Source organism: Mustela erminea, chromosome 20 (assembly GCF_009829155.1).
Source record: "Mustela erminea isolate mMusErm1 chromosome 20, mMusErm1.Pri, whole genome shotgun sequence".
Taxonomy (NCBI): Eukaryota; Metazoa; Chordata; class Mammalia; order Carnivora; family Mustelidae; genus Mustela; species Mustela erminea.
The window spans coordinates 39,892,334-39,919,614 of record NC_045633.1 but is presented as its reverse complement, the minus strand read 5'-3'; the positions used below and the strand labels follow the sequence as shown (position 1 = coordinate 39,919,614).

At 46.7% G+C, this 27,281-nt stretch overlaps 1 protein-coding gene across 4 annotated transcripts in view; it reads right to left on the bottom strand.

The window, feature by feature from the left end:
• Positions 1-3,935: 3,935 nt before the first annotated feature.
• Positions 3,936-27,281, bottom strand: part of PSPH (phosphoserine phosphatase) — a 39,388-nt gene continuing 16,042 nt past the window's right edge. Inside the window, exons 1-8 of one of the 4 annotated variants that reach the window (XM_032328114.1) lie at positions 18,602-18,715; positions 15,746-15,873; positions 15,436-15,530; positions 9,618-9,776; positions 8,826-8,960; positions 7,806-7,951; positions 6,603-6,751; positions 3,936-4,412 (exon numbers count right to left, since the gene is read on the bottom strand). In XM_032328114.1, coding sequence (XP_032184005.1) covers positions 4,305-4,412; positions 6,603-6,751; positions 7,806-7,951; positions 8,826-8,960; positions 9,618-9,757 — 678 coding nt within the window. In that variant the 5' untranslated portion in view covers positions 9,758-9,776; positions 15,436-15,530; positions 15,746-15,873; positions 18,602-18,715 and the 3' untranslated portion in view covers positions 3,936-4,304. Of the gene's footprint in view, positions 4,413-6,602; positions 6,752-7,805; positions 7,952-8,825; positions 8,961-9,617; positions 9,777-15,435; positions 15,531-15,745; positions 15,874-18,601; positions 18,860-27,281 lie in introns of those variants that run through there. The other 3 variants (XM_032328112.1, XM_032328113.1, XM_032328115.1) reach the window with 3 other exon arrangements.

Genomic DNA, 27,281 nt, shown 5'->3' with positions numbered 1-27,281 from the left:
ACCGGGGAGGGCATGTGCTATGGTGAAAGCTGTCAAATCATGGACCTGTACCCCTGGAGCAAATAATACATTATATGTTACTGGAAAAAAATACTATAAGTTACATGATATGGGAGAAGTTGATGCATGCTGTAGTGGGGCGAGGTAGAACAGGGTAATGGAGATCAGGAATCTAAGGGTGGGCTGGGAGAGGCAGTGCCAGAGCATTGCCAGAGTTAGCCTCACTGAAGAGCTGAGATCTATGCAAAAACTTGGAGGTAACAGTGTTAACAAGTGTTTAGAAGGGAATTCCACCATGCTGGGGGTTATGTCTGCAGCAGAGGCCCTGAGTCAGGGTCATTCCTGCATGCACCAGAGGGATGGAGGCCACTGGCTGAAACAGGAGGGAGGGAGGTCTTGATGGGAGAAGGCAGAGGTCGTGGGGTTGGATCAGTAGTGTGTTGGGAGCCACTGGAAGGACCTTGACTTTTACTTTGAGATGAGATCCACTGGAAGGACAGATCTGACTTACATTTTAAATGTGGCTTAGACTAGTGGGGTAGCAGTAGAAGTAGGCAGAATGGAGAGATTCTGAATATGTCTTGACGGCTGAGCCAAGATGATTTGAATGAAAGTATGAATGAAGGAATAAATCAAGTGAATGAAGTCTTGGCCTCCACAACTAAGGATGGGGAAGGCTGTCAGTGGCGTGGTACAGCAGATCTGGGGAAGTGAAGATCAGGAACTGTTTGGCTCATACAGAGTTTGAGCTGGTCCATGCGGGTATAAGATGGAGGTAGCAGGTAGGTGCGTGAGAATTCTGCAGTTCAGGAGAGCAGACTCGCCTGGAGACAGGCATGTGTGAACTCTCTGCATACAGAACTTAAAGTCTTATGGGGAGTGAGTGTACACAGAGAAGAGGGCCAGGGTAAGGAGGAACCAGGAACCATCAGGGAAACAGGAAGAAACTGAAGGAAGTGTAATGTCATGAAAGCTAAGTGAACAACGTCCATCAAGAATGCGATCACCGATGGCAAATGCTGCTGCGAGGCGGGGTCAGACGAGGTCTGAAAACTGAGCACTCACTAAGTAGTATGGCCATCACCTGGTGACTATCAAGAACATCCTCTCATTATACTAATTACAAATAATCACTTTATTTTACCAGCTCCTGCCCACTTTGCCAACTCCCTTTATAAAATGCCCACTGAAGTGCAAATCATTTTGTCCTACTACGAATTTTCATTAGGAATATTCAAAACTTCCAAACTCGTTTTCCACCCGTTGGGTGTAAGTCTGGTGAATATTACTTCCCCAAGCCCACTCATTTTTAATTATCATTCATGGGATATCATCCCTACTCCTTTTTAAAAGCCCTCTAGGACCCACACTTTGCTCTCCGAAAAAACCAACAATTGACAGAACCTACTTCTTTCCCCCTTATTCCCATGGCTGCCTGTGAAAGAGCCTTTTCTTCAGTTCTGCATCATATTTACTAAATTGATACCTTCACTTTCTGGCTGGGACACAGCAGATGTTAATAATGTGCTCGATGAATGGAGAGAAAGAAGGGAGGGGGAAGTAAGTGGAGAAAGGGAGAAAGGGAAGCTAGGAAAAGAGACAGGATGGAGACAGTCGGCTCCCGCTGGAAAATACACGAGGCTCTCGGAAGGCAGGGCAGTGTCTTCATGCATACTATTTTTGAGGCAAATTCTAGCAATCCTTGGAAGTTATGATATGCCTAGGTCAAGTCAGCAAAAACAATTCACAAGGAAAATCATAAACATACATCAAATAAGTTCCGAGGTGCAAACTGGTCAGCAAAGTCCTGAATGGTCCTCTCTTTAGGGCTGAAAGCAGGACTTTCTGCAGAGGTCGTGACCACCGGAAAGGACACCCGCCGCACATTTTGCAGAACAGGCTTCCGGCCTGGGGAGTGAAACCTCCTCGGCCGCAGGACACGCGTTAACACGGCGCTCCGAGGGCGCGTGTCCGCTTAGGGCGTCCGGGCCCAGCGCCCGGTGAACCCTCGGGTGGGGGAGTCGCCGGCTCCGCACGTGACCTCCGCCGGCGGTGACCCCGCGCGCGGCGCTCGCGGGGAAGAGGCGGGCCGTGCGCGCGCCGCGGGCCCCGGGCCGGGAGAGCCACGCGAGCGCCGCGGAGAGCAGCCCGGGGCCGTTCGGCCGCGGAGGGGTCGCGGCCCGCGCTTCCCGTGCAGACCCTGGTGAGTCGGACGGAGGGTCGCAGAGGCAGGAGCACCGCGCTCGCGCCACCCCGAGCGTCTCCGGAGCCCTCCCGAGCCTCCCGCGCCCCTGCGCCGCGTCCCGAGCGCTCGGCCCGGCGCCTGGGAGCGGCAGCGGGGGCCCCGCAGCGTCGCGGAGAAACCGCCGTCCGGGGAGAAGCGGGAGGACGCCCGCGGCGGGCCCAGAGGGGGCGGCGGTGGGAGCGACACGCCCGCGGCTCGCGCTCGCGCCCCTCTCGGCGCGGGGAAGCCCTGAGGGACTGTTTCCATTTCCCACGCGAAAAACCAGTTATTCCACGACCCCGATTCGCGCCTTCCCGTCTACACAGCACAGCGCGTCATCAGCACAGACCGTGACGTCACACCGGCGGGAAGCCGCGTCACAACCAACACCGTCCACCCCCGCCCCCGGGCTCCTGGGACCGCGCGCAGCTGCCGGCGCCGCCGGGTCCCCAGAGCGGGGCAGAGCGCGCGGCGCGGCGCTGAGGGCCGGGGCCGGGGACTCGGGCGACGGGCGCAGCCGGTTCCACGCGGGCACGCGGTTCCTGAGCCCGTCGGACGCCTCCGCGCCAAACCCCGGGCGGCCTCCCGCTCAGGCCCCTGCCCCGCAGAAGGCGGACCCCGGCGGTGCGGCAGTCGGAAGCGTCGGGGGCCGGCGCTCGGGGTGCCCTGCCCGCCCTCCCGCAGCCGGGGGCCGGTGCTCCTGCAGCGCGGGCCGCGAGGAGACGGGCTCGGCAGCACCCCGCCCCCCGAGCCGAGCCGAGCCCCGCCCCGCCCCGCCCCGCCCCCCGAGCCGAGCCGAGCCTCGCCCCGCCCCCCCCAGCCCCCCCCCAGCCCCCGCACAGCTCCCGGGAGAGCTGCCAGCGAGTCTCCCCGCCTGACGGCCGCCTCGCTGTTTGCGGGTCTCCTCTAAACTCGCCAAACCTGTCACCGCGCTCCTCCCGCAACTTGGATTCAGGGAAATCCGAGTCATCTGATTGGTACACAATTACCTGAGTATTTGACCAAATTTGATTATTTGGTTAAATAATAAATTTTTCAAATAAATTCCTGTATTAAACCCTCTGGCCTTTTCTACCTAATTATTCACTTAATGCCTCTAGCGACACCTGTGCTTTACCCTCCCCGTTTCTCTACCAGGGACGGTATATAACCACTTACTTTCGAAGCCCGTTCTGAAATTCCTCTTTCCTGGCACTGCAAGAATCAACACAAACCTGGCTTCCAGGTCTTTCCAAGTCCTCTGTTAAGAAAGAATGGCTCAAATCGGCTATTAGGAGGTATTAACTCATTTAAGGCGAAACCCGTTTGGGATGAGTAAAATGTGTTTTTAGTTCTTTTACTTCATGGGATTATCAAATGCCTGTCTTTTAAGGTCACTGCTTTTGTTTAAGGCTCCATTTTTTTAAGCCTTTGTAACATTCCTGATAGGACTAATTCCAAGAGCTAATGAAGCGTCTCCAGCCGCCACCACCCCCACTACCACCCCCACCACCCCCACCAACACCCCCACCACCCCGCCCCCCCGCCCCCCGCCCAGTGTGAGGGTTGGCGGGGTTGCGTGGTTACCAGCACTGCGCCCTGTGATCAGGGTAGGGTCTCCCAACTTCTTGGTCCCTTGCCTGGAGGCTGTTTCTACTCAAACACTGAACGTACCTTAAACATTTGATAGTGAAATACACGACAGGCAGAAAGTGACAATGCCACCAATCTGTACTGATACATGATAAATTTTTATTTACCTCCAAAGGGAAAACCAACATTCACATAAGCTGCCTACCCTGTATTTCCAATAGGCAAGGTGTTTCATTTACTATCCACCTTTACAAGGTTTCAAATAAAATATAGGTAGGAAAATACATAAAGAATTCAGATTATAAAACTCTCCACGTAATTAATGGTCATAATAATGTTGGGACTGCAGTTAAAAAGGAGCAATTTTCTGTAGTCTACTTGGAAGTACAGATAATCGGTACCAAACCTATACATTAGGCTGTAATAAGCAATTATAAGCAAATGGTATCAAACTGTGTAACTCTTAAAAATTTACCTAAAGTTGTTATGAACCGTATAAAAATTGATATTATTCTTCCAGTTCTCCCAAAAGCTCTACAAAATCAGTGATGTACCATTCTGTGTTGTCTTTTACTTGTTGTCTGATCACATTTCCTCCAAATCCAATGAAAACATCCTAAGAGGGGAAAAGGGGGGGAAAGAGTTAAACAAACAAAAAAAAGGATACACCCTGGGGCAGTAAGTGTTCCTTGAAAGAACAAACTGTGCTAAGAGAGGTAAAGCCAAGCCTTCAAAGGGTGCCTTCTTGCCTCCCCTGTCCCAAGAATGAATGAGACCGAGCACCTCTGCTGCAAATCCACTCAGGCCCAGGCCACTGCAGCCTTCCAGGAGAATTTAAGCCCCCTTAACACCAGCACAATCCCTTACAAAGATAAAATCCCCTGAGTTCTAAACTGGACGCAGGCACAGCCAGGCCAGACGATCTCAAAGAGGGAAGATGAGAGAGAAGCCTGGGGTGCAGGTGAAGTCCCACTGGCCCTAGAATCAGGACCACAGCAGGCATCTCCTGACGGGCCCTCTGTGAGCCTGACGGACCTCCCTCCCAGGGAGGGTGTTATTCTGGGCTGAAGGAGATGACAGCCCCAGGATCTGGGGCAACACTCTTCTTTCCATCATTAAATTTAATATTGCATCTATGTTGTTTCCTTAGTATCTGCCAAGTGATACCTTCTTATAGTCAATGGTCTTTTAAAGCGGTACTTTCTCTTTTTCTGCCAGGGTATAGGCACATTGTACCTAATTTGGACACTGAAAATTCTTTTACTTGCCTTTTCTCTTCATTTTTGTTTTCAGACCACACAAGGGGAAAACAGAGCGAGATTCTGACTTCCAGTTAAATTTAGCCTCATAAGCTTCCTGCCTCCTTGGCAGCCCTTTCTGCAAGCAAGCACCGACTCAGCTGTCCCAACACACTGTCGCCTTCCTTCTCTGTCCCCAAGCCTTTCAGGGCTCCCCACAGCCTAGTGGAAACCCCCAAGTGCCTGATACATAAAGTCTCCAGCAGCTGCTGAAGAGAAAGCCCATTCCCGCCAGGTTTTGCCCCCTGACAGGCCCAGGTCCGCTCCTAGTGCGTCCCCACTCTGCTCCGCTGCCCCCCCATCCACATCCTGCCAGGCCTTCACATGGGGCAGCTAACCTTCCTCTATATCACACACTCCTCTGACCATCTCTGAGGGCTATACGCCTGCGTAGACACACTCGCGCTCAGTTCAGTCAGGCCTGTCATTGTCTGATGACGGGTAAAGTCCTCTGCTATTCACAGTTTGGTCATTTCTTGACATCAGGATTAGCAGGAACCTGACAGAACTCTCCACGGTTTCCTTCAGGCACTCCTCGTTCAACTGGCCCAGCCTCTGTGACTAACTCAGCACCGGTGTGGGGGGGTCAATCATCTGAAGATGTCTTATCTTGAGCTGACGCAAGTCAGTGAAAAGGACCCAAAGGTTCTTTAACCACTTTGTGTTAATCATTTACAGAGACAACTATTTTTAGATCTCAGGAAAGTAGGTACTGAAAAGTTCACCACTCTATTTTTGGTTCTTTTTTCTTAATTTAGAATGAAATGATAAGGATAAAGTCCTACCTGAAAGGGACATATTTGATATTCTGGACACTTACTACACAGCATGCGTTTCCAGCTAGTCTCAGAAAACATTCATTCATAGGAATGAAGTGCTTTAACACAGGCACACTCTCAAACCTCCCTGAGCCTCAGTCCCCTTTAACTAGTAAAAATGAGAAGATAATGTATGAAGAAATATTATCAAATATAAAAACACAGGGGCGCCTGGGAGGCTCAGTCCATTAAGTGTCTGCCTTCAGCTCAGGCTATGGTCCCAGGGTCCTTGGAGCAAGTCCCACACTGGGCTCCCTGCTCGGCAGGGAGCCTGCTTCTCCCTCTGCCCCTCCCCCCTGCTCCTGCATGCTCTCGTGTCTCTCTCACCGCACACACATGCTCTCTCAAAAAATAAAATCATATATATGTATGTATATACATTAAAATTTTGGTTCCAGCTACGAGAGCTGTCTTACTATTTCTGGTATTATTCAAGGAAGTGAAGCTGAAAATCGGGCACACACCTGGGCTGAGAGGTGTCAGGAACCAGGTCAAAAAGTTCTAAACCATTCTCTTCCTTAGGTTTGCAAAATGTCAGCTGACATACTGAGACTCAGGTGGTTTTATTTGTTTTGGTTTTTCACAATGCTACCTAGCGTTCTTGTTTAACTTTCACCAATCTCACAGAGTTCCAAATTAGATGTCTAATACAAAAACACAACCAGAAAAACCAGCACACTTAATACGTACAGCAGGAGGGCAGGCTTCCATGTCTGTGACGCCATCTCCAATCATGACTATCTTTTGAAATTGAAATTTTTCCTTTAAAAGTTTAATAACTTTTCCTTTCCCACCAGATTCGGCAGTTGGCTGCATCTCATCAAAACCTGCATATTCACCTTAAAAAAGCAGTTAAAACACTGTCAGTGACCCAAAGAATTATACCGGTAGAGCCAGCTTTGTGCACAGATGATACCCTCACTTAAATATCACCGAGAAAGCTAAAAATGGCCCTCAATAAAGTGACACAGCCTGGATGTCCACACCTCTCCCCACCCTCCAACAGACAACTTTAAAGTACAGGTCCCTCTTGTTGAGGTGTTTAGGTCATCAACACCTTGAGGTCAATCGGTTTTACCCTCTAAGCTATCAGAGCTATAATTCTCAAACCTCACTAAGGGGACAGAACACCATGAAACAGTAATATATCGAAGTTTTAAAAAGTTAATATATAATTCATCTAAGAGGAGATTCCAACTCAGATTTTTTTTTTTTTAAAGATTTTATTTATTTATTTGACAGAGAGAAATCACAAGTAGATGGAGAGGCAAGCAGAGAGAGAGAGAGAGGGAAGCAGGCTCCCTGCCGAGCAGAGAGCCCGATGCGGGACTCGATCCCAGGACGCTGAGATCATGACCTGAGCCGAAGGCAGCGGCTTAACCCACTGAGCCACCCAGGCGCCCTCCAACTCAGATTTGATCGATTTTCTTTCTTATAGTAATTCTCACACTCTCTGCCTACTTTTTTTTTAAGATTTTATTTATTTGACAGAGAGAGATCACAAGTAGGCAGAGAGGCAACAGAGAGAAAGAGGGAGGAGGAAGCAGGCTCCCTGCCTAGCAGAGAGCCCGATGCGGAACTCGATCCCAGAACCCTGAGATCATGACCTGAGCCGAAGGGAGAGGCTTAACCCACTGAGCCACCCAGGTGCCCCTACACTGGGTGTTCTATACAACTGATGAATCACTGAACTCTACCTCTGAAACTAATAATACACTATATGTTAATTAATTTAATTTAAATTAAATTAAATCAATTAAAAAGGAGAGAATCCTTCATCTCAGTGTTTAACTCTGAGGCTGCCTTACTTAAGGTGCATTCCAACAGACATTACATAAGATACCGAACACTAAAACTAACAAGAAAGGAAAAATGGTACCATTCAATTCTTACCATTAAAGTAGAACTTCAGCCTATTGGCAAAAACATTGGTCGACGGGATATTGAGCTTTGAAGCAACATGCTCTACGATGCTCCTAAAGCCACCAGATATTAGGAAAACCTGAACATTTCGCTCTTGGAGGCGACTTACTAGCTCCCTGCAAAAAGAAATATAAAACACCAAAATCATTACTAAACATGAAACATGAAAAGGAAACTAAAATACATTTTCTTGTTTGCAAAGCATATGCCCAAACACATTGGACAAGGTATATTGCTTGGTTAATTATAATGTTTTATGTATTTTTTAAAAGATTTTATATATTTATTTGAGAGAGAGTGAGAGCTACAGAGAGACAGAGAGAGCACATACAGAGGGAGAGGGAGAGGAAGAGACTCCCCACTGAGCAGGGAGCCCGATGCGGGGCTCAATCCCAGGTCCCTGGGATCATGACCTGAGCTGAAGACAGATGCTTAACTGCTGAGTCACCCACAGGCCCCCCATGTATGTTTTTCTAAATGCACTTAGAAATTAATAGGTGGAGGCACTAGGTGGCTCAGTCATTAAGCATCTGCCTTCAGCTCAGGTCATGATCCCAGGGTCCTGGGATGGAGGCCCAGATCAGGCTCCCTGCTCTGCGGGAAGCCTGCTTCTCCCTCTCCCACTCCCCCTGCTTGTGTTCCTTCTCTCTTTGTGTCTCTGTCAAATAAATAAAATCTTTTAAAAAAAATAAAGTATAGGGGAAAAAAAAAGAAATTAATAGGTGGGGCTGGACTGCTTAAGAAACCATCCCACAACCCAATCTGCCCATGAACCTAGAAACAGAAAATGAGGAGGAAACTTCGGCTCTCTCTTTGGAGAAGGGGAGGGCAGAGGACTTGGGCAGAACCACTCAGACAGCACCGCACATAAGAGCTGAAAGAGGCAGGCAGAAGGCAGCACTAGAGCCATAGTGAGATGCTTTCAAGAGGATATGCCCCAAAATGCAGGTGCTGACGGAGAGATGGTACCAAGACCAGGGTTCCTCTTACCTTATGCCCGGGGTCAGGTGTGGGGGGTGCTCAGCTATGAGCCTTTGCACCTGTTCCCTAGAGGGCTGGATCAGAGCTAAACGCTCTGTGAGGGCAGCCTTGAAAGGCACTGCCCCACCCATGGCTCGCCGTGTCCTAGGAGGAAGACCCAACAATCAGACTAGGCAAGTCAGATGTCCCCCAAGTCCACACCTTACCTCCCTAGCTCCTCCAGTGTCCACCCATGAGGAAGGTGCTGCCTAGAGCCCCACCACACAACATGCTACAGTGCCACAGCAGCGAGGCCATGGGAATAAACTTACTGCAGTCTGCTTGAGAATCACATTAATATTTTGTGGTCACATCTCACGTCAAATGCAGCTGAACATGAAATGTCTGCGACCTGGTGACTGCAGGCAGCAATGGGGAGGGCAGGAGGGAGGGAAGGGTCTCACCTGCACATAGACTAAGAGACTCTGAACCCAAACTAGCTTTGTAGCAAGCCACTAAGGCCACACGGTCAGCCATGGACACAAAGCGCTGGACGACTGGGGATCCCCGTGGATCCCCATCCCCACCCCCCATCATTTCCTCTGGTTAGTTATGGTCGTCGTTTCCCTCACTGGGTAAGAGCCTGGTGACTGGATGATGCACACTGGGAATTCAGCCCTGAGTGACGGAAGAAGCTAACTTGCCCAGGGTTTGCTGTCAGGGCCTAAAACTCAGGGAATAACGGCCGTGGTCCTGCATGCCACCCAAACACTCTCTTGCAACTCTTTATCACTTCATAAAGTGAATAAATACTATTCCTACATTTCTGACACGGCAGCCTCAACACCACAGACTTTGGCTAGCTCATCAATTCCTTCTTCTCTGATGACCGTGCTGTCAACATCAAAGCACACTGCATCTGCAGAACAGAAGAGTTTCCTCAACTCTGAATGGGAGACCATCCTCGCAAGAATCTTCCTCCTACAAGAGAAAAAGACAGACATATTTAAACATGCTTCACCATAAAAAGATCCAATTAGGCCTACTAATGCCAATATACTTTGATCTGTATCAAAGTCAGCATATTCCACATAAACATGGACTCCTGGGCTCATTTGTTGTTGTTGTTGTTTTTAACACAAAGTAAGCACCATCTAAATATCAGGCTCTTGGAATACAAAGATGAGCAGGACCAAACTCTTCTCCGAGGAGCTCAGTCTGGTGAAGGTACCGACTTACAAATATATATCACATTCAACCAATATTCGACTATTTTTGACCTGACAATGACTGCAGAAAGGCAAGCGCTGAAGTGGAAATGTGCATAAGATACTAAAGATACTACAGGCACACAGAGAAGATGATTGAGCTTGCCTATGAGACAGGGCTTCCAAGGGGACAGAAACTCAACCCAAATCTTGAAGGGTAAGTAGCCTGAGTGGGTTCTCCAAGGGCAGGGCATCAGTTTGGTGGGTGCTGTGAGTAGGGGGCAGGGAGATGGAGGCTAGAAGAGAGGATAATGACAGCAAAGAGAAGAGCAGGGCCCAAGGCAAGGAACAAGAATGATGGCTGACATTCTGGAAACTGCCCACTGGAGTCCAGCTGCCGGGCAGGGCACCAAGCGGGGCTCTGGGCCAGGCTGATGGGTCTGGATTTTAACATCTAGGTAGTGGAAAATCCCGAAAGGCTTTTTGCCACAGAAGAGTTCAGAGCGGAACAGCACATTTGTCAGTCAGCCATACAGAGGGTATGGCCTGACGGAAGTCACCAGAGAGTAGAGAGAGGGGGACAGAGGGGGGCTGAGGACAGAGCTCTCAGGAGCAGAAAGGATCAGATCAGGAGCCTGGGAAGGAAAAGGAGGTCAAGACTCACAGGAAGAGTCTGAGAGACCACAGAGCTGCAGAAGCGATGGAGGACAGTTTCGAAAGGGATGTCGTGGGTTTTTATTTTTTAAGAAAATCACTGGACCAGAATCTTGGGGGTAAATGGGATCCTAAAGGTTCCCCAGACCCGTCTCTCATCAAATATGTCCCATATGAGGCTACACAGATGATGCAAATAATCTGTATTTAGAACACACACTGCTGAAAACAAACCCCAAGGAGCTGCAGTGCACCTGGCAGAAGGGTCCAGGGCAAAGCTGACCTGGGGGAAGAAACGTTTTATATTTTTAACACTTTTACGCCAGGGGGAGGCAAACTATAGCCGGTAGGCCAAATCAGCCTGTTTTTGTACAGTCTGTAAAGTAAGAGCAAGTTGTTTTTGGTTTTGCTTTTTTTATTGTTTTTCAAGTAGTCTCCACACCAGCACGGAGCCCAACACTGGGCCTGAATTCACAACGCCGAGATCAAGACCTGAGCTGCGATGAAGAGCGGGACACTTAACCCACTGAGCCCCAGCCCCAGGCATGTCTATGTTTTAAATAATTGAAAAAAAAAAATAGAATAAAACTTTGCGACACACAGAAATTGCATGGGTTTCAAAATTCAGTGTCCATAATTAAAGTTTCAGAAGAACACAGCCATGTTCACTGGCTTACATGTCCACAGCTGCTTTCGCATAACACAGCAGGTGGGCCACTGCAGCAGAGACTGTAAGGCCTGCAAAGCCTAAAATATTTACTATCTGGCCTTTGACAGAAAAACTGCAGACCCCTGTTTGGAACCCTTATAAAAGAGGGCTCTTAATGGGAAATTGGAGTTTCACTGGAGACCCACTGACAAGGGGGAAAGAGAAGACAGTCCGTGAATCCAGTAAGATTATAATAGAGTATTAAACTCTAAACTAACATCAGCCTCAATGTGAATTTAGTTTCCGTTAAACAGACTGAGCTCCTTTGCAGGTTGCTTCTCTTCCATTCTCTTAATGTTGTAATGCCCACAGTCCCCGGCCCCCCACCGGTCTTCTCCAACCATACTCACTCCCCGATGGAATTCATCCGGGCTCATGGCTTGAAATGTCGTCTCTGGGATGGGAACTCCCAGATGTGTACCTGGAGCCCAGTCCTCTCTCCCAAACTCTCAACTCCAACCACCTACCTGACCTGACTGACTCGTATGTCTGGGAAACACCCCAAATACAAGCCTAAAACTGAACTCCTGATCTTCTCGTCCCACCAAAACTGCCATTCTTCAATTTACCTAAAGGTAAATGGAACCTTTAGGATCCTGTTTACCCCCAAGATTCTAGTCCAATTAATTTCTTAAAAAATAAAAATCCATTCTCTCCCTTGATGGCCCATGTCCAAAATTCCTACCCAATCATTCAGGAAACTATGCTGGTTCTATCTTTAAAGTCTAATCAAAATCAAGGGGCTCCTGGGTTGCCCAGTGGGTTAAGCCTCTGCCTTTGGCTCAGGTCATGATCTCAGGGTCCTAGGATCAAGCCCCGCCCACATCGGGCTCTCTGCTCAGAGGGGAACTTGCTTCCCCCTCTCTACCTGCCTATCTGCCTGCTTGTAATCTCTCTCTCTGTCTGTCAAATAAATAAATAAAACCTTTAAAAAAAAAAAGTACTTAATCATAGCAGACCTAATGATGCCCTTGCTAAACCATTCCCCATCATTAGCATATCAATTAACCATAATATCTCTGTTATTCAATTAATTTATGCCCTCCATGATTTGGATCCTATTTCACCAACCTTCTCCCCCAAGACAAAACACACACACACACACACACACACACACACACACACACACACACACACACCTTATGTTCATAATATACAGAAGATGTCTTGTTCCTTAAATATGTCATGGTTTTTTAAACCTCTATGCTTTTGCAAATGCTATTTTCTCTGTCTGAAATCACCTAATCCCACATACTCAGTGGGCAAATTCCTATTTATTCTTCAAGATGATAATTAAATAACCTGCCTTATACTACATTATCTCCTACTCCTTCAGAGAATTAATTAATCATTCCCATTCCTCTCCTTGAGTGAAATATCTTTCATCTTTATTTCCAGGACCCCGTAGGTATAAAGTAAATGTTACATAAATTAAATAGAGTTGAATCTAAGAAGTTATTGAGAACTTAGAACTGAGATTATTGTTCTCAACAAAACTATTCCAATTTAGGGGCGCCTGGGTGGCTCAGTGGGTTGGGCCTCTGCCTTCGGCTCGGGTCATGATCTCGGGGTCCTGAGATCGAGCCCCACATGGGGGGTTCTCGGCTCAGCGGGGAGCCTGCTTCCAGTTCTCTCTGTGCCTGCTGCTCTGCCTACTTGTGATCTCCCTCTCTCTGTCAAATAAATAAATAAAATCTTTAAAAAAAAAAACCTATTCCAACTTAGAGTGCTATTAGCCTAAAATTAAAAATCCTTAACCAGCAATGATGACTATCATGAATGAAACAGAATTGACATAATAAATTCTTAAGTTGGAAGAAACTTCACAGCCATCATTTAGGTCTGGTCCCATGCCTTTCTGTAGGAATGATATTAATGTGTCCATTTCACAGATTAATGACCAGAGGTATAAGGAAATTAAATGACCCAGGTGACACAGCTCCTAAGCGATGGCTAAAAAACTAAAATTTGGATCTCAAATGCATACAGATAACATAAAAGGTGGTACATAAATTAAGATGTGGATAAACTGAGAGGCAGATAAATTAAGCAGAACTAAATAAGGTTAAACATTGGATAGGAACCTATCTGGACTGAGGAAATGTCAAAGATTGCCATGAAGAATTCAGACCAGGGTGCCTGGGTGGCTCAGTCGGTTAAGCGTCTGCCTTTGGCTCAGGTCATGATGCCAGGGTCCTGGGATTGAGCCCCATTTTGGGCTCCCCTCTGCTCTCCCACTCTATCCCTCTCCCCACATGTTCTCTCTCTCAAATAAATAAAATCTTAAAAAAAAAAAAAAAAAAAAACAGACCAAAGTTCTGCTAGCTGGACAATGTGATGGGTGATGATTCATTAACAATGAAAGAAGAAAGTCTGCACATTCTTTGGGAGACCAGTGGATAGAAACAAGTTTCATAAATTGTCCAATCTCCACCAAGCCAGGGAATACCAAGGAGCCTCGTATCCCACTCTCTGTGGCTCAGTAACCACCCACGTGGCACTGGTCCAGAGAGAATCAATGCACTTCACATCACATGGAAAGACAGCTACCCCAGCACAGAAGAGCACAGACGGTCTGTCAGCGGAGAAGCAGTGCTTAGTGCAATGCAACCCCCCTGAGCATGGAGAACGAGTCATATGTAAATGGAGGGAAAGCCAGGAGCAGACAAATTACCTAAGAAGAGCTAAAATGAAATATACCTAAGAAGAGCTAAAATGAAATAAATGGGACAGGCTAAAGACTATGCATGAGGCAACACAACATAACTAAGAATGGGCAAGACTCCTGAGGAAGACTGACGGGCTCCTGAAGTCTCAAAACTCCTAACCCCAAAGCCAGTCCACACTGCCCCCCTGCGCCTAGCCTTAGACCTGGAAAGTACAGAACGGGCATCATCTCCAAGAGGCGCAGTCTCACTGAGATGACCAGACCAATCATTATTGTTCATGTCTGAAAAGCCAGTGGCTTGAGCTTCTCCCCAACCACAGACAAAACAAATAGCTTCAACCAGACCATCAGCCTCAAATATGGAAGGAAACACACATTTCCTTAAGTAGAGTGAGGGCTGACTTCCATATCCCCAGATGAACATGAGTCCTGACTTAGGACTCAGAATTGCCGACACCTCCCATGGTGCACTATAGTGGTACCAAAGGCAGAGAAAATACGATGTTTGAGACAAAAATGGCACTGAATTTACTGGGAAGGCGGAATCTTTCTCCACACCCTCCCTGGGAGACAGAGCTGGATTACAGAACCTTAGCTTTGCCCACAAAATGCTCATATCAGGGGATATGCCCTCCACACCAGGGGTTACACAGGTTTCAGCTCCCTGCTCACACTCAAAACAAACGGCCTGAGCCTCCCCTAGCCCTTCCCAGTCCCCACCATAAAATGCCCTGCCTCCTTATTTACTGCCGGTTGCCTTTTTTCTCAGCTCTCCACCAGGAGCCATTCATAATTCAGTCAAAATTCTCATGTCTACAAGGGGGAAAAAAACATCTGGTAAGTTCAGGTGCTTCCAAGTAAATTGTGAACCTTAGAATTTCACATACACAAAACTCCTTGCTAGAGAATGGACTCTGGATCCCTCACATATGGCCCTGGCAGGGGGACAGGACAGGAGGCAGAAGTCCTGGTGGAAGGGTAGGTGCTTTGACATGGCAGTTCCCAGGCCCAGTCTGGACCACTGAGCCCCTCCCTTCCGCGGGTCAGAACAGGTCTCCCACCCGCCCGGCGCCCAGCTGGTCTGTCTGGGGGAAAGAGAGGGCCAAATGGTGAAGAAGCCTCTGAGGACGACCCCTTCTTATCCCCAACTCCGAAAGTACAAAAGCAAGTTTTCCTTCAGGGCCAGGCTTAGGGGGTCTGATTTTAGATAAGAGGGAAAAACCTCTTCACCCAGAATCTCTTTGAACTCCTTCATCTCTGTATTTCATGAGAGGCATCCAAAATCGCTTCAGCAGCTTACTCTTTGTCAGGACCGACTTCTTACCTTCACCTGTGTAAGAACAAATGCAAGCTGGTACAGAGATTGTGGAGATCAAGCACCTCCAAGAGAATAAACCTTACCAGGCTTAGATGGATGTCACCTTGCAGAGGAGCGGTGAGTCGGCTTCAGGTCCTCTAGGCACTGCAAGAAGGCACAAATGCAGCCTGAGAAGCTTCTGGGTCAGAGGAGAATCAAAGAGCCTCTGGTAAGTAGGCCTAGGGTTCCCAGTCAATGCATTTATAGTGTATTTTATGACTCAAAAAAAGTATAGCTGTTCTGCAGAACCTGAGATTTTATGGATCCCACATACATGACAGCAGACAGTTTTATTCAGGTGAGGAGGAAACTGGTAATGATAAATGACAACAACAACAGACAAACCAGACTCACGTTTCTCCAGTGCTGGATTCCTGGGAAATAACACTCTTCTCTCCCTGCTTCTTTCCTGAATAAAAATGCAGCATAAAGCTCTATGAATCTCTTTACAAGAGATCTTGAGAGTTCTGCAAGATGAGAGCCTAGAAGGAGAGGAGGAAACCAACATCAAGGTCCAGACACAAGAGAAGAAAGAGAAACTGTCTAGCTTCCCTCTCCCCACTGGCAGGATTAGTACAAAGAAGGGTCAGATGCAAAATTCCCTAAGACTGCTTCCCTTGCGAAACGCTTGACTTCTGCCTCCTTTCCACACTGCAGAGGAGTAAACACATTATTTTCTCTGGCTTTTATTCTGCAAAAGCCTCAGGTCTGACAGGAAATCACCTAACCCAATTAGCAGAATGCCAACGAGAGGGAAAGGGGAGAGGATCTACTGAGAGAACAAAACGCAGACAGAGGGCTGACTCAGGTATATCTCAGACTCTGCAAAACAGATCCTTCTGTCTTCAAAAGGAGTAGACACAGTGGCCAACATGCCAAGAACAGTCAACGAAAAGTTCCATTGCCCAATATCAAGGGAACACAGCCAACAATTCTGAATTATAATCCTCATAATTAAAACTGTAAGTAGAAATAGATAAAAGTACCAAAACTCAGAAGAAAAAAAGATAATAGAAATAGTTAAGAAGATGAGGCAAGAAAACGCAAAGAGTCTGAAGAGGGGAACCATAATGGCAATAAATAATTCAGAGGGTTCAAAATACAAACCTTGCATAACCTTTCTCTCATCCAATTTTTGAGTTGGTCTCAAAAGCAAAGAAAAGGAATGTGGCTTCCATCTTGGCCCAGCCTCCCTCCCTGCTCTAAAGAAAGGCAGTTGCCAGGTTGGTAGCTGCCCTATGGTGAGGTCCATGTGGCAGAACTGGAAGAGGCCCCCAGGAAACAGCCAGAAAGGAACTGGGGCCCTTGATCCCACAACCCTCAAGGAACTGAATCCTGTCTCCCATGTGAATGAGCAAGGCAGATCTCCAATAAAGCATTCAAATAAACTGGACTTGGCCAACGTGACCTCCCAAATTTTAAACCCACAGAAACTGTGAAAAAATGAATGTTTGTTTTAAAGCTGCTAAGTTTGGGGGTAATGTGTTAAACAGCAATAGGTAGCTAGAATAACAGCTTTGAGGTAGGCAAAACTTTCTTAAATAAAGCATGAACAATAAAAAGAAAGCATGATAGAATGGACTTCCTCAAGATTAAAAACTTGCACTTGCTCTTCAAAAGATACCATGATGGGGCACCTGGCTGGTGCAGTCAGTTAAGCATCTGACTCTTGATCTCAGCTCAGAACCATGACTCAGGGTGGTGAGATCAAGCCCCACATCAGGCTCCACACTGGGCACAGAGCCTCCTTAAGACTCTCTCTCTCTCCCCGCTGCCTCTGCCCACAACAACAACAACAACAACAACAAAAGATACCATAATGGGGGAAAAAAAGAAAAGAAAAACGAAAAAGAAAAGACAAGCTACAGAATAGGAGAAAATACTTACCATACACGTATTTGACAAAGAACTTGTATCCAGAATAAAGAACTCTTACAGGTCAGTAATAACACAACTTATTAAAATATGAGTAAAAGACTGGGATAGACATTCCAGAAAAGAAGATATGAAACGAAACTGAAAAGAAGAATGACTAAGATGAAAAAGACCGACCACACCAAGTATTGGTGAGGACAGGGAACCGCAGAACTGCTCGGGATAGGAAATGGTACAACCATTCTGGAAAACATTTTAGTGGTTTCTGATGAAGTTAAACAGAGGTTTACCCAAGAGAGACCCAAGAGCACTCTCTTTGTGACAGCCCCCAACCAGAAAGTCCACCAGCAGATAAGCGGTCACGAACGGGGGGATATCCCCACACAGGAACCGTACTCAGCGCCCCAGAGGAAGGAATGAGTACCACGCGCCAAAATAAACACAGAAAACGTGACAGTGAGAGAAGGCAGACCCCAAAGACCGCATGCAGCATGACTCCGTTTCCAGGACACACCAGAAAACACAGACGCTATGATGACAAAAATCAGGTCATGAGGGCTCGGGGGTGGGGCGACCGGGCTGCAAAGAGGCCTTGGGGACTCTTCAGGGGAGACGGAAGTATTCTATCCGCTGGCGATTTTAAGTGTGTAGATAATCTCGAAATTCACCCAAATGTACACTCAAAATGGGTGCGCCCTGTTGCGTCGAATTCTACCTCAGAAAACATCAGCTTTAGAGAGGGCACTGGCATGCATCCAGTTACCTGAAAACCTCAACCGTCCCGACGGCTCGAGGTCACCCACGCGGCGGTGAGGGCCCCGCGACCACACCGAGCACCCACCAGCAGCTGTGGTAAAACCGTTCAGAAATCCTGGACTTTGCCCCTTCCTCCCCGGACCCTCACGCCCGCACGGGTCAGTCCAGCCCCGGACGAGCAGCTCCGCGCGCGGCGCCCGTGAAGCAGACGCCGCAAAGCTTCTCTCACGAAGCGGACTCAGTCCCTGCCTCGCGGCGGTCGCGGGCGGCAGCGGGCCCGGCAGGTGCTCCGCGGACACCCCAGCTCGGCCGGGAAAGACGGCCCGGCCGGACGCGCGCCGACCCCCGACCTCGCCGCGGCGACGTCCCGGTGCAGGATTGCATCATTCATTTCCCCGGCTCGGGAACCGGCGGCGGGGGAAGACCGGGGGGCTCCTCCAGAGTACACCGGGAAGCCAAAGCCTGGAAACCCCGCGAGCGCTTCCCCCGCCGCGACCGAGAACGCCGCCGGCCACGGACAAGGCCCGGCTCGGAGACCTGAAGTCGGCACCGGAGCGCCCGGCACGCGCCCAGACTCACCCGGGGCTGCTGCCCTTCCTGGTTGCCGGGCTGCCCTTCCGACTGCAGGCAGCCGCGGGCGCGCCCCGACCCTCCGCCCGGAGCTCCGAGGGGGCGGCCTGCGCAGGGTAAGAGGCTTCCCCGAGCAGCCCCGTGAGGTCTGCTGGCAGCGCGGCGTCCTCCGGGCGGCTTTCCCAGCGGCCGACCGCACCAGCGGGGCCGTGCGCTGCGGGGCTGGGCAGAAGCGCTTGGCCCCGCCCCTGAGCGGGGCTTCTCTGAGCCCGCCCCTCCGCCGCGGACCCGCAGCCTCACCGCCTCCAGGCCCCGCCCCTGGGCGGGGCTTCTCTGAGCCCGCCCCTCCTCCACTTCATGCGGGAGGGGCAGAAGCGCTCCCCGCACGCCACACTAGGAATGAGGGTAAGAGAAAGCCAGGGACTTCTGGGCTCCTTAGGGACCTTTTCTGCAATTAACGGAAGCTTCTAGGGGTCTTTTTTGAATTCACGTTTGACCTTCTGTTCTAGGAATGTAGGTCTCTAGGAGAATTTCAGTAACTACTTCTATCATATCATATATCAACCATCACTTAAAAATATATACAGTATCAAAAGCAAAACAACTTAAATTCGCAACTAAAATGCAGAAAGCTGTGAGTGACGAAATGAGTCTGATCCTTTTTCTTTTCTTTTTTCTTGTCATCTTATTTTCTTCTAGGTGTCACTTGCCGAGCTACTTTTAAGTTGACTATAATAAATAAGGGGTGAGCACCTCCAAACATTTACCTTTGGGTCAGCTGGCTGGAGCAGGACAGTGAGGTGCCGCCCTAAACCTCAGGCGCTAACAGTTCAGGTTCCCTACAAGTGGTCACTCAGGGAGAGGGGACGCAATTGCTGGAGCAGGACAGTCGGTCACCACATCCCTGCTCTTTGCTACAGAACCTCTCAGAACACAGTTCAATCCAGAAACAAGAGTGCTGCTGCTCTTTAGCCAGGCATGCCCTTGAAGTTCAGCAAGAAAATGGTTGGTTTGGGGCACATCTGGTTTAATTTCTCCCAGATGTGTCAAAGAGGGTTCTGATCTGAAGAATGGAGAGGTGGAATTTTGATGTTCTGAAATATGAGGTAAAAAAATGATACCACTAATGGGGGAGGGTAAAATAAGGGGGTCTAAAATAACAATCTAATTAAGAACCTGTTTATATTTTGTAGTAATTTAGACATCAGTATAATAAAAGATGTTAAACACCAAATATTTGTATATAAGCATAGATGGTAATTGAGTATTTCTAAGGGGAAAGAAACCCAAGTACAATAATGTGGGAAAGTATAATTAGTTCCTGGTATTATTCATATTTCATAGATGCTTAATATGAAACATTTCAAATAAAATATTTGCCCTGAATAAAATCTGTCAGCTACTCATGGTCTCTCTACCTACCTCATAGTCACATCTGTACTAACACTTGGATCATGAGGTAGCAGTGCTCTACAACACAAACCACACTGAAAAAAAAAATGTCCAGAGGAAGCTAATGGGTGGTCACAGATAACATGAAAGAACCACAAATGTGTGTGAAATGTGTGTGTGGATGGGGGCAGTCTTGTGGGACTGAGCCCTTAACCTGTGGGATATTATGTTTGAGAAGATAGTGTCCGAATTGAGTTAAATTTAGGATAATAGGATACACAGCTAGTGAAACTTCCACATTTCATGACCAGAAGTAAAGTGTTTTGTGTAAGTAGTAAAAGTCAACATAGGAGGAAAGAATTGGGTTTTGCTGGGAGGAAAAAACCCCGAGTTTTTCTCTTTTTAATTACATACCCATAATGTATTTATTTTATAGCTGGAAATGTGTACCTTTTGGCCACCTTCATGTAGTTCATGCTCCCTACTCCTAAAGCATTTAGTTTTTGTTTTTTTTTTTAAGATTTTATTTATTTATCTGACAGAGAGAAAGAGAGAGAGATCACAAGTAGGCAGAGAGACAGGCAGAGAGAGAGGGGGAAGCAGGCTCCCCGCTGAGCAGAGAGCCCGATGCGGGGCTCGATCCCAGGACCCTGAGATCATGACCTGAGCCAAAGGCAGAGGCTTAACCCACTGAGCCACCCAGGCGCCCCCTAAAGCATTTAGTTTTAATCGATTCATAAACCATTACAAAACTAATAAATATTTTTAAACTAATCTCAACCAATATGAAACCAAAAAAATTAGAAAGGTAAATTCTTCATTCCTTTTACTCCCCAGGATTAACTGCTCACCAGAATTACTATTGACATGCACAGAGTTTTTTCTTCTTTCAAAAATGGGAATAGACCAGTATATATTATTCTGAAGTCTGCCTCATTCACAGGACATATCATGGACATATGTGTATGGTGTGACTGGCTCTAGATTAGAGGTTCCAGCGACCCCCTCCTTAGGTCTGATTGATTTGCTGGATCATGTGCTTTTTCAGAACTCAGAAACACATTTACCAGCTTACTACAGCATAGAGACGGACAACCAAACAAAGAGATACACACAGGGTGAAGTCTGGGAGAGTCTCAAGTGTAGGAGCTTCAGTCCCCATGAAGCTGGGGTGTAGCACCTCAGGGTGTCCTACAACCTGGCGGCTCTTTGAACCCCATACACTTTTGGGTCTTATGGAGTCTTCAGAGGCATGATCGATCAGTAACTCCATTTTCAGCCCTTCTCTCTTCTCAAGAGAATGGGGGCAGGACTGAAATTTCCAAGCTTCTAATTATGGACTGGTCTTTCTGGGGACTAGGTTTCATCCAGAACCCCACCCAGAGGTGCTCCATTAGAACACAAGATGCTCAGGGCATCTGGGTTGTTCAGTGGGCTGTCCAAGCAAAGCAGGAGCCATAGAGGAAATACACACATTGCCACCTGAAACATGGGGGAGAAACACCCTGGTTTCTCATTTCCTCTCATCAGGGTTTCTCCTGGCTAAATCTACCTAGAAGCCAGCTGACACAGGGAACCTAAGGGGAAATATGTTTTCCGTAGGTGTCAGACAGAACAGAGAAAAGGAAGAGCAAGGAACAGATAGGACAAAGGCAGGCCAAGGAACAGCGCAGATTACAAAGACCTACAAATAAGTAATAAAAAACTAATTCCAGGGGCACCTGGGTGGCTCAGTGGGTTAAGCCGCTGCCTTCGGCTCAGGTCATGATCAGCAGGGAGCCTGCTTCCCTCTCTCTCTGCCTGCCTCTCTCTGTCTACCTGTGACCTCTGTCAAATAAACAAATAAAATCTTTAAAAAAAAAAAAAAAAAGAGAAGAAAGAAAGAAAGAAATCAGGGCTTCTGAAACTTAAAAAAAAAAAAAAAAAACTAATTCAGGGGTGCCTGGGTGGCTCAGTGGGTTAAGCAAGCCTCTGCCTTTGGCTCAGGTCGTGATCTCAGGGTCCTGGGATCGAGCCCCACATCGGGCTCTCTGCTCAGCGGGGAGCCTGCTTCCCCCTCTCTCTCTACCTCTCTGCCTGCTTGTGATCTCTGTCTGTCAAATAAGTAAATAAAATCTTCAAAAAAGAAAACAACTAATTCCAGTAGAAATATGGGAAAAGAACATGAATATGCAATTCACTAAAGGCCAATAAACAAACAAAAAAAACTAATTAAACTAGTAAAGAAATTCAAAGAAAAATAATGAGTTACAAATTTTTTCACACATACACAAAGATGAAAAAGGTTGATAAGGATGCAGGAAAATGGGCCCTTATCTGCAGTGTGAATATAAATGCATGCAATTTTTTAACTTCTAGTTACCCATCCCAAAGAGCTCAATCAATGCAGAAATATTTCTCTTTCAGGGTGTTCATTAGATAAGTTAAACAATTTATGTTATGTATATACCATGTGGTATATATATGTATGTATGGTATATATATATATATATTATACAATAGAATACAGCATAGCCATTTAAAAGGATGGTAAATCTATATTTATTGACAAAGAGCTTTTGGACAAATTACTGAGTAAAAATGCAGAATATAAAACAATATATACAGTATGAACTTATTCATATAAATCTGTTTGTAACTGGAAGATATTTGAAATGTTTACCAAAATGCTAAATGGCTGCCTCTCGATGATTTTCACTCTTCCTTGTACTCTTTTGTGTTACTTGAATCTCCTACATGGTTGCACATTAAGTATGAAATTTGTCATTAGGGAAAACATAAAGCTATCCTTATAGTGGAGAAAAATAGGAAAACTTACATTATAAAGCAGGATGATTACAATATAAAAAGTGCAGCCATTCATGACTGAATCTTCCCTTTCCTCCTAGAAATTCTACAAAGCAATGGAGAGTTGTGGTTGAGGGGGACCTGAATATCCTGTCTTCCACAATATTAGAAGAAAAGCCACTAGAGACTCCAAGGCCTGAATAAGGGCCACCAAAAGCAGCAGAGATTGGGCAGCAACGCATGGGGGAGTGGCACTTGGGAGGTCATAAGGGAAGCAGCAGCAGCAGATCCCAGAAAACACCAGAAAGCAGATTCCCTGAGGATGAGAGGTTCACATGAAAATGAAAATACCTGTTGTTCAAAACAACCAGAACGCACACAGCGATAAGTGAGGTTGCACTTAGGCTACAAGAAACCCAGTAGACAGAGAAGGTACACAGTATCCAAAAGAATGTCTTGGAAACCAAACATGATACATCTCAGAAAGTAGATAAACAGCTCACCTCAAATGCAGGCACTATGTTTCCTGGGTTCAGGGACCAGTGACAAAGCCAGAGAGCACAGGTATGACAGCAGGTATGGGCCAGTTTAGGACAAGAAAGCAAAGGAAGAGAGGCTATACAAAAACTGCTAAGAAAAGCCACACTGAACGAGGTGGTGTGACCATGGCAGCTAAAAACTTTGGCACTGTTCAGCCTGGAAAACTACCTTGGGCCCTCTTGCCCTTCCTTCGCAGGAGATCCCTGAAAATCATGGGTCCTAGAAAACACAATTCATTTAAAAATGGATTAAAAATGGATGCCTGGGTGGCTCAGTTGGTTAAGCTACTGCCTTTGGCTCAGGTCATGATCCTGGAGTCCCATATCAGGCTCCCTGCTCAGGGGGCTGGTCTGCTTCTCCCTCTGACCCTCCCCCCTCTCATGTTCTCTCTCTCAAATAAATAAAATATTTTAAAGAAATGGATTAAAAATAAAGAAAAACAAAGTGACAAATACCTTTGTCATGAGTTAAAACTGTGTATGTCCAAAATTCATATGCTTAAGTTCTAACCTCTAGTACCTCACAATGTGAAAACAGTTGGAGTTAAGGCTCTCAAAGAGATGATTAGGTCAACATGAGGTCCTTAGACTACACCCTAATCCAGTCCAACCGGGAGCTCAAAACAAAGAGGAAAGCTGGATGCATGGAGAGACACCAGAAATATGAGTGCACACAGAACAAAGATTCTATGAGGACCCGGTGAGAAATCAGCCTTCTGCAAGCCCAAAGAGAAGCCTTGGAAGAAACCAAACATGCTGACACTTTGATCTTGGTCTTCTAGCTTGCAGAAGAGTGGGAAAACAAATTTGTATTGTTTCAGTCACCCAGTCTGTGGTTTTTTTGTTATATAAACTAATACAACTTTTCATACAAAATTACTATGTAAGAATGGTAGAAAAGAACAGCAAATCTTATCTATAGCTAAAAGTACACACCAGAAAACTGTTAGTCACAGGAAAGATGAAAACTAAGACTGATTATATATTCTGTTTTGATATTAAAAACACAGGGAGGGGCGCCTGGGTGGCTCAGGGGGTTAAAGCCTCTGCTTTCAGCTCAGGTCATGATCCCGGGATCCGGGGATCGAGCCCCACATTGGGCTCTCTGCTCAGCGGGGAGCCTGCTTCCTCCTCTCTCTCTGCCTGTCTCTCAGCCTACTTGTGATCTCTGTCAAATAAATAAATAAAATCTTAAAAAAAAAAAAAAAACACACAGGGAATTGACTCCATCCAAACAAAAATACAAAGGCAGGAGTTCAGGGAAGAGATGACATGAGAAGAGGAAGACAAAAGACAAAACAAAATCTAAGGGAAAAGTCGAAAGGGGAAAATAAAAAAATAAAGATGAAACTAAAAAAGGACACAAATAAATTAGATACTATGAAAAACTCACTTACCAATATAAAGGATAAAACTGACCAAAGCAAACAGTATATAATAATGATAGAGAATTAACCAAACTATATAAAATAATGAAAGAGAATAAAAGAGAAAATGATAGAAAACAGGCAAGGGAGATGCAACAAAAGCATAGCTGAACTTTCCAAAGAAAATAACCAAACATGAGAACAAAATAAGTATTTAAAGATACATAAATAACAGCTACTGGATTTAAAAATAAGGAAAGACACCATTGAAGAAACCATCAACAGCTTCCTGCTGACCTTGGTGGGAGGCAGTGGCTGAATTTGCATCAGCTCTTTGTCCTCAAGATCCTCCTTTAGCTCCTCCCCCTCCTGGACCTAGTGTCATAGCTCCAGGCCAAGGCTTTCCTGATCTTTCCAGCATCTGAAGGACACTCATCCCATCAAGATGAACCACAGTGTGGTCCTCACTTCTAAAAGCCATTTGAAAGCAAGAGCAGTTGCCCCAGCCAGAGATAATGGTCTCTGAATCAAGCCCAGAGGAATGACATGGGGGAGTTGTGAGAGATGCAGTCTGGAGATCCATAGAGTTCTTGTGGATCTAAAGATCTCTCCAGGAGAGGAGTTAAGATGGCAGAGGAGTAGGGGGACCGTAAGTTTGTCTCATCCCTTGAATACAGCTAGATAGTTATCAAATCATTCAGAACACCCGAAATATCAGTAGGAAGTCTGAGAAAAATTCTGCAAGTCTCCTGGGAGAAAAACCACCACTAATCTGGAAGGTAGGAAGCATAGAGACTTGAATCCGGTGTGCTATAGCTAAGGATATGGTGGCAGGGAGAGAGACTGCCTAAGGAGACTACCCCAAAGTATTAAAAACACCAGAGCCAACATTAGAACCTTTAGAAGTCGGCTACAGTGGGGGACGTGCCTGGCTTCAAGGTGCTCAAGTGGCGAAGCTGGGTGGAATCCAGGCTGTGACAGTGCGGTCTGAGGATCGCCAGGTTCGCAAGAACTGGTGGTACCTGCATGCCGAATGGTTCCCAGGCACAGGAGCATGAAAGCCCGCTGAGAACAGTGAGTCCAGGTGCCAACTTTCTGCTCTGGGTTGTCCTAAACTGCGAACCACTGAGCCATCATGTGACTGCTTTCATGGGTCTGGTTCAGCAAAAGGCAGAAAGGTGGCAAGACCCTCCCTGGGTGAACAGCCTGGGTCTACACCGCAGGAGTCCCTAAAAGTTAGAGTTTGGGAACTCAGTGCATGCCCGAGATAAATATGCTCAGACACAGGCAGGGTGAACACTGAGTTCTGACAGAAACCCGGTAGACAAGAGTGATTGATCGCTCTCCTGTAAGGGCTCACTGGAGAGTCCAGGATGCACATTTTTCAGCTCTGGAGCTAGAGAGCTGGGCAACAAGACGTTCATCCCACCCATCAGTACTGAAAGCCCTCAAGGAGCCAAACAGCACGACCTAGTGGACTCCAGAGCTGCTTACACAGAGCCCTGCCTCCCTGTGCACTGGAGGCCCGTTTCCACTAGGGCAAGTTCACCTGAGACCCGTAACAGGTCCCTCCCCCAAAAGACCAGCACAACAGCTCATTCTCACCAAGTTCACTGATCATAGATGGCTGCAAAGCTTCAGCTCTAGGGGAATTTTTTACCTGTATATGTTCTTTCTTTATTTTGGGATCTAATTTATTTTTTAAAGATTTTATTTATTTATCTGACATAGAGAGAGTCCACAAGTAGGCAGAGAGGCAGGCAGAGAGAGAGGGGGAAGCAGCCTCCCTGCTGAGCAGAGATCCCGATGTGGGGCTTGATCCCAGGACCCTGAGATCATGACCTGAGCTGAAGGCAGAGGCTTAACCCACAGACACCCAGGGGCTGGGATCTAGTTTCTTTCAACAAGGAGATCAAAACACACCCAGGATCTAGTTTGTTTGTTTGTTTTCTTTCTGTTGTTGATGATGCTGTTGTTTTTTTTTTTCTTTCTTCTTTTATTTTCTGGACAAAATGATGAGACACAGAAATTCACAAAAGAAAGAACAGGAGGTAGTATTCACAGCCAGGGATTTTTTTTTTTTTTAATTTATTTCACAGAGAGAGAGATTACAAGTAGGCAGGCAGAAAGAGGGGGAAGCAGGCTCCCCACCGAGCAGAGAGCCCAATGCAGGGCTCAATCCCAGGACTCCGAGATCACAACCCAAGCTCAAGGCAGAGGCTCAACCCACTGAGCCACCCAGGTGCCCCTACAGTCAGGGATTTAATCAATATGGCTATAAGTAAGATATCCAAACTAGAATTTAAAACAACAATTATAAAGACACCAGACAGGCTTGAAAAAAGTATAGAAGTCACTAGAGAATCCCTTACTGTAGAGAAATAAGAACTAAAATCTAGTGAGGTCTAAAGTAAAAATGCTATAACTGAGATGAAGTCCCAACTGGAGACCACAAAAATGAAGATGAAAGAAGCAGACAAGTGAACCAGTGATCTACAGGATAAAACTACAGAAAATAATGAAGCTGAAAAGTAAAAGGAAAGAAAACTATTACATTATGAAAATAGACCTAGGGAAGTTAGTGATTCCGTTAAGCAAAATAAT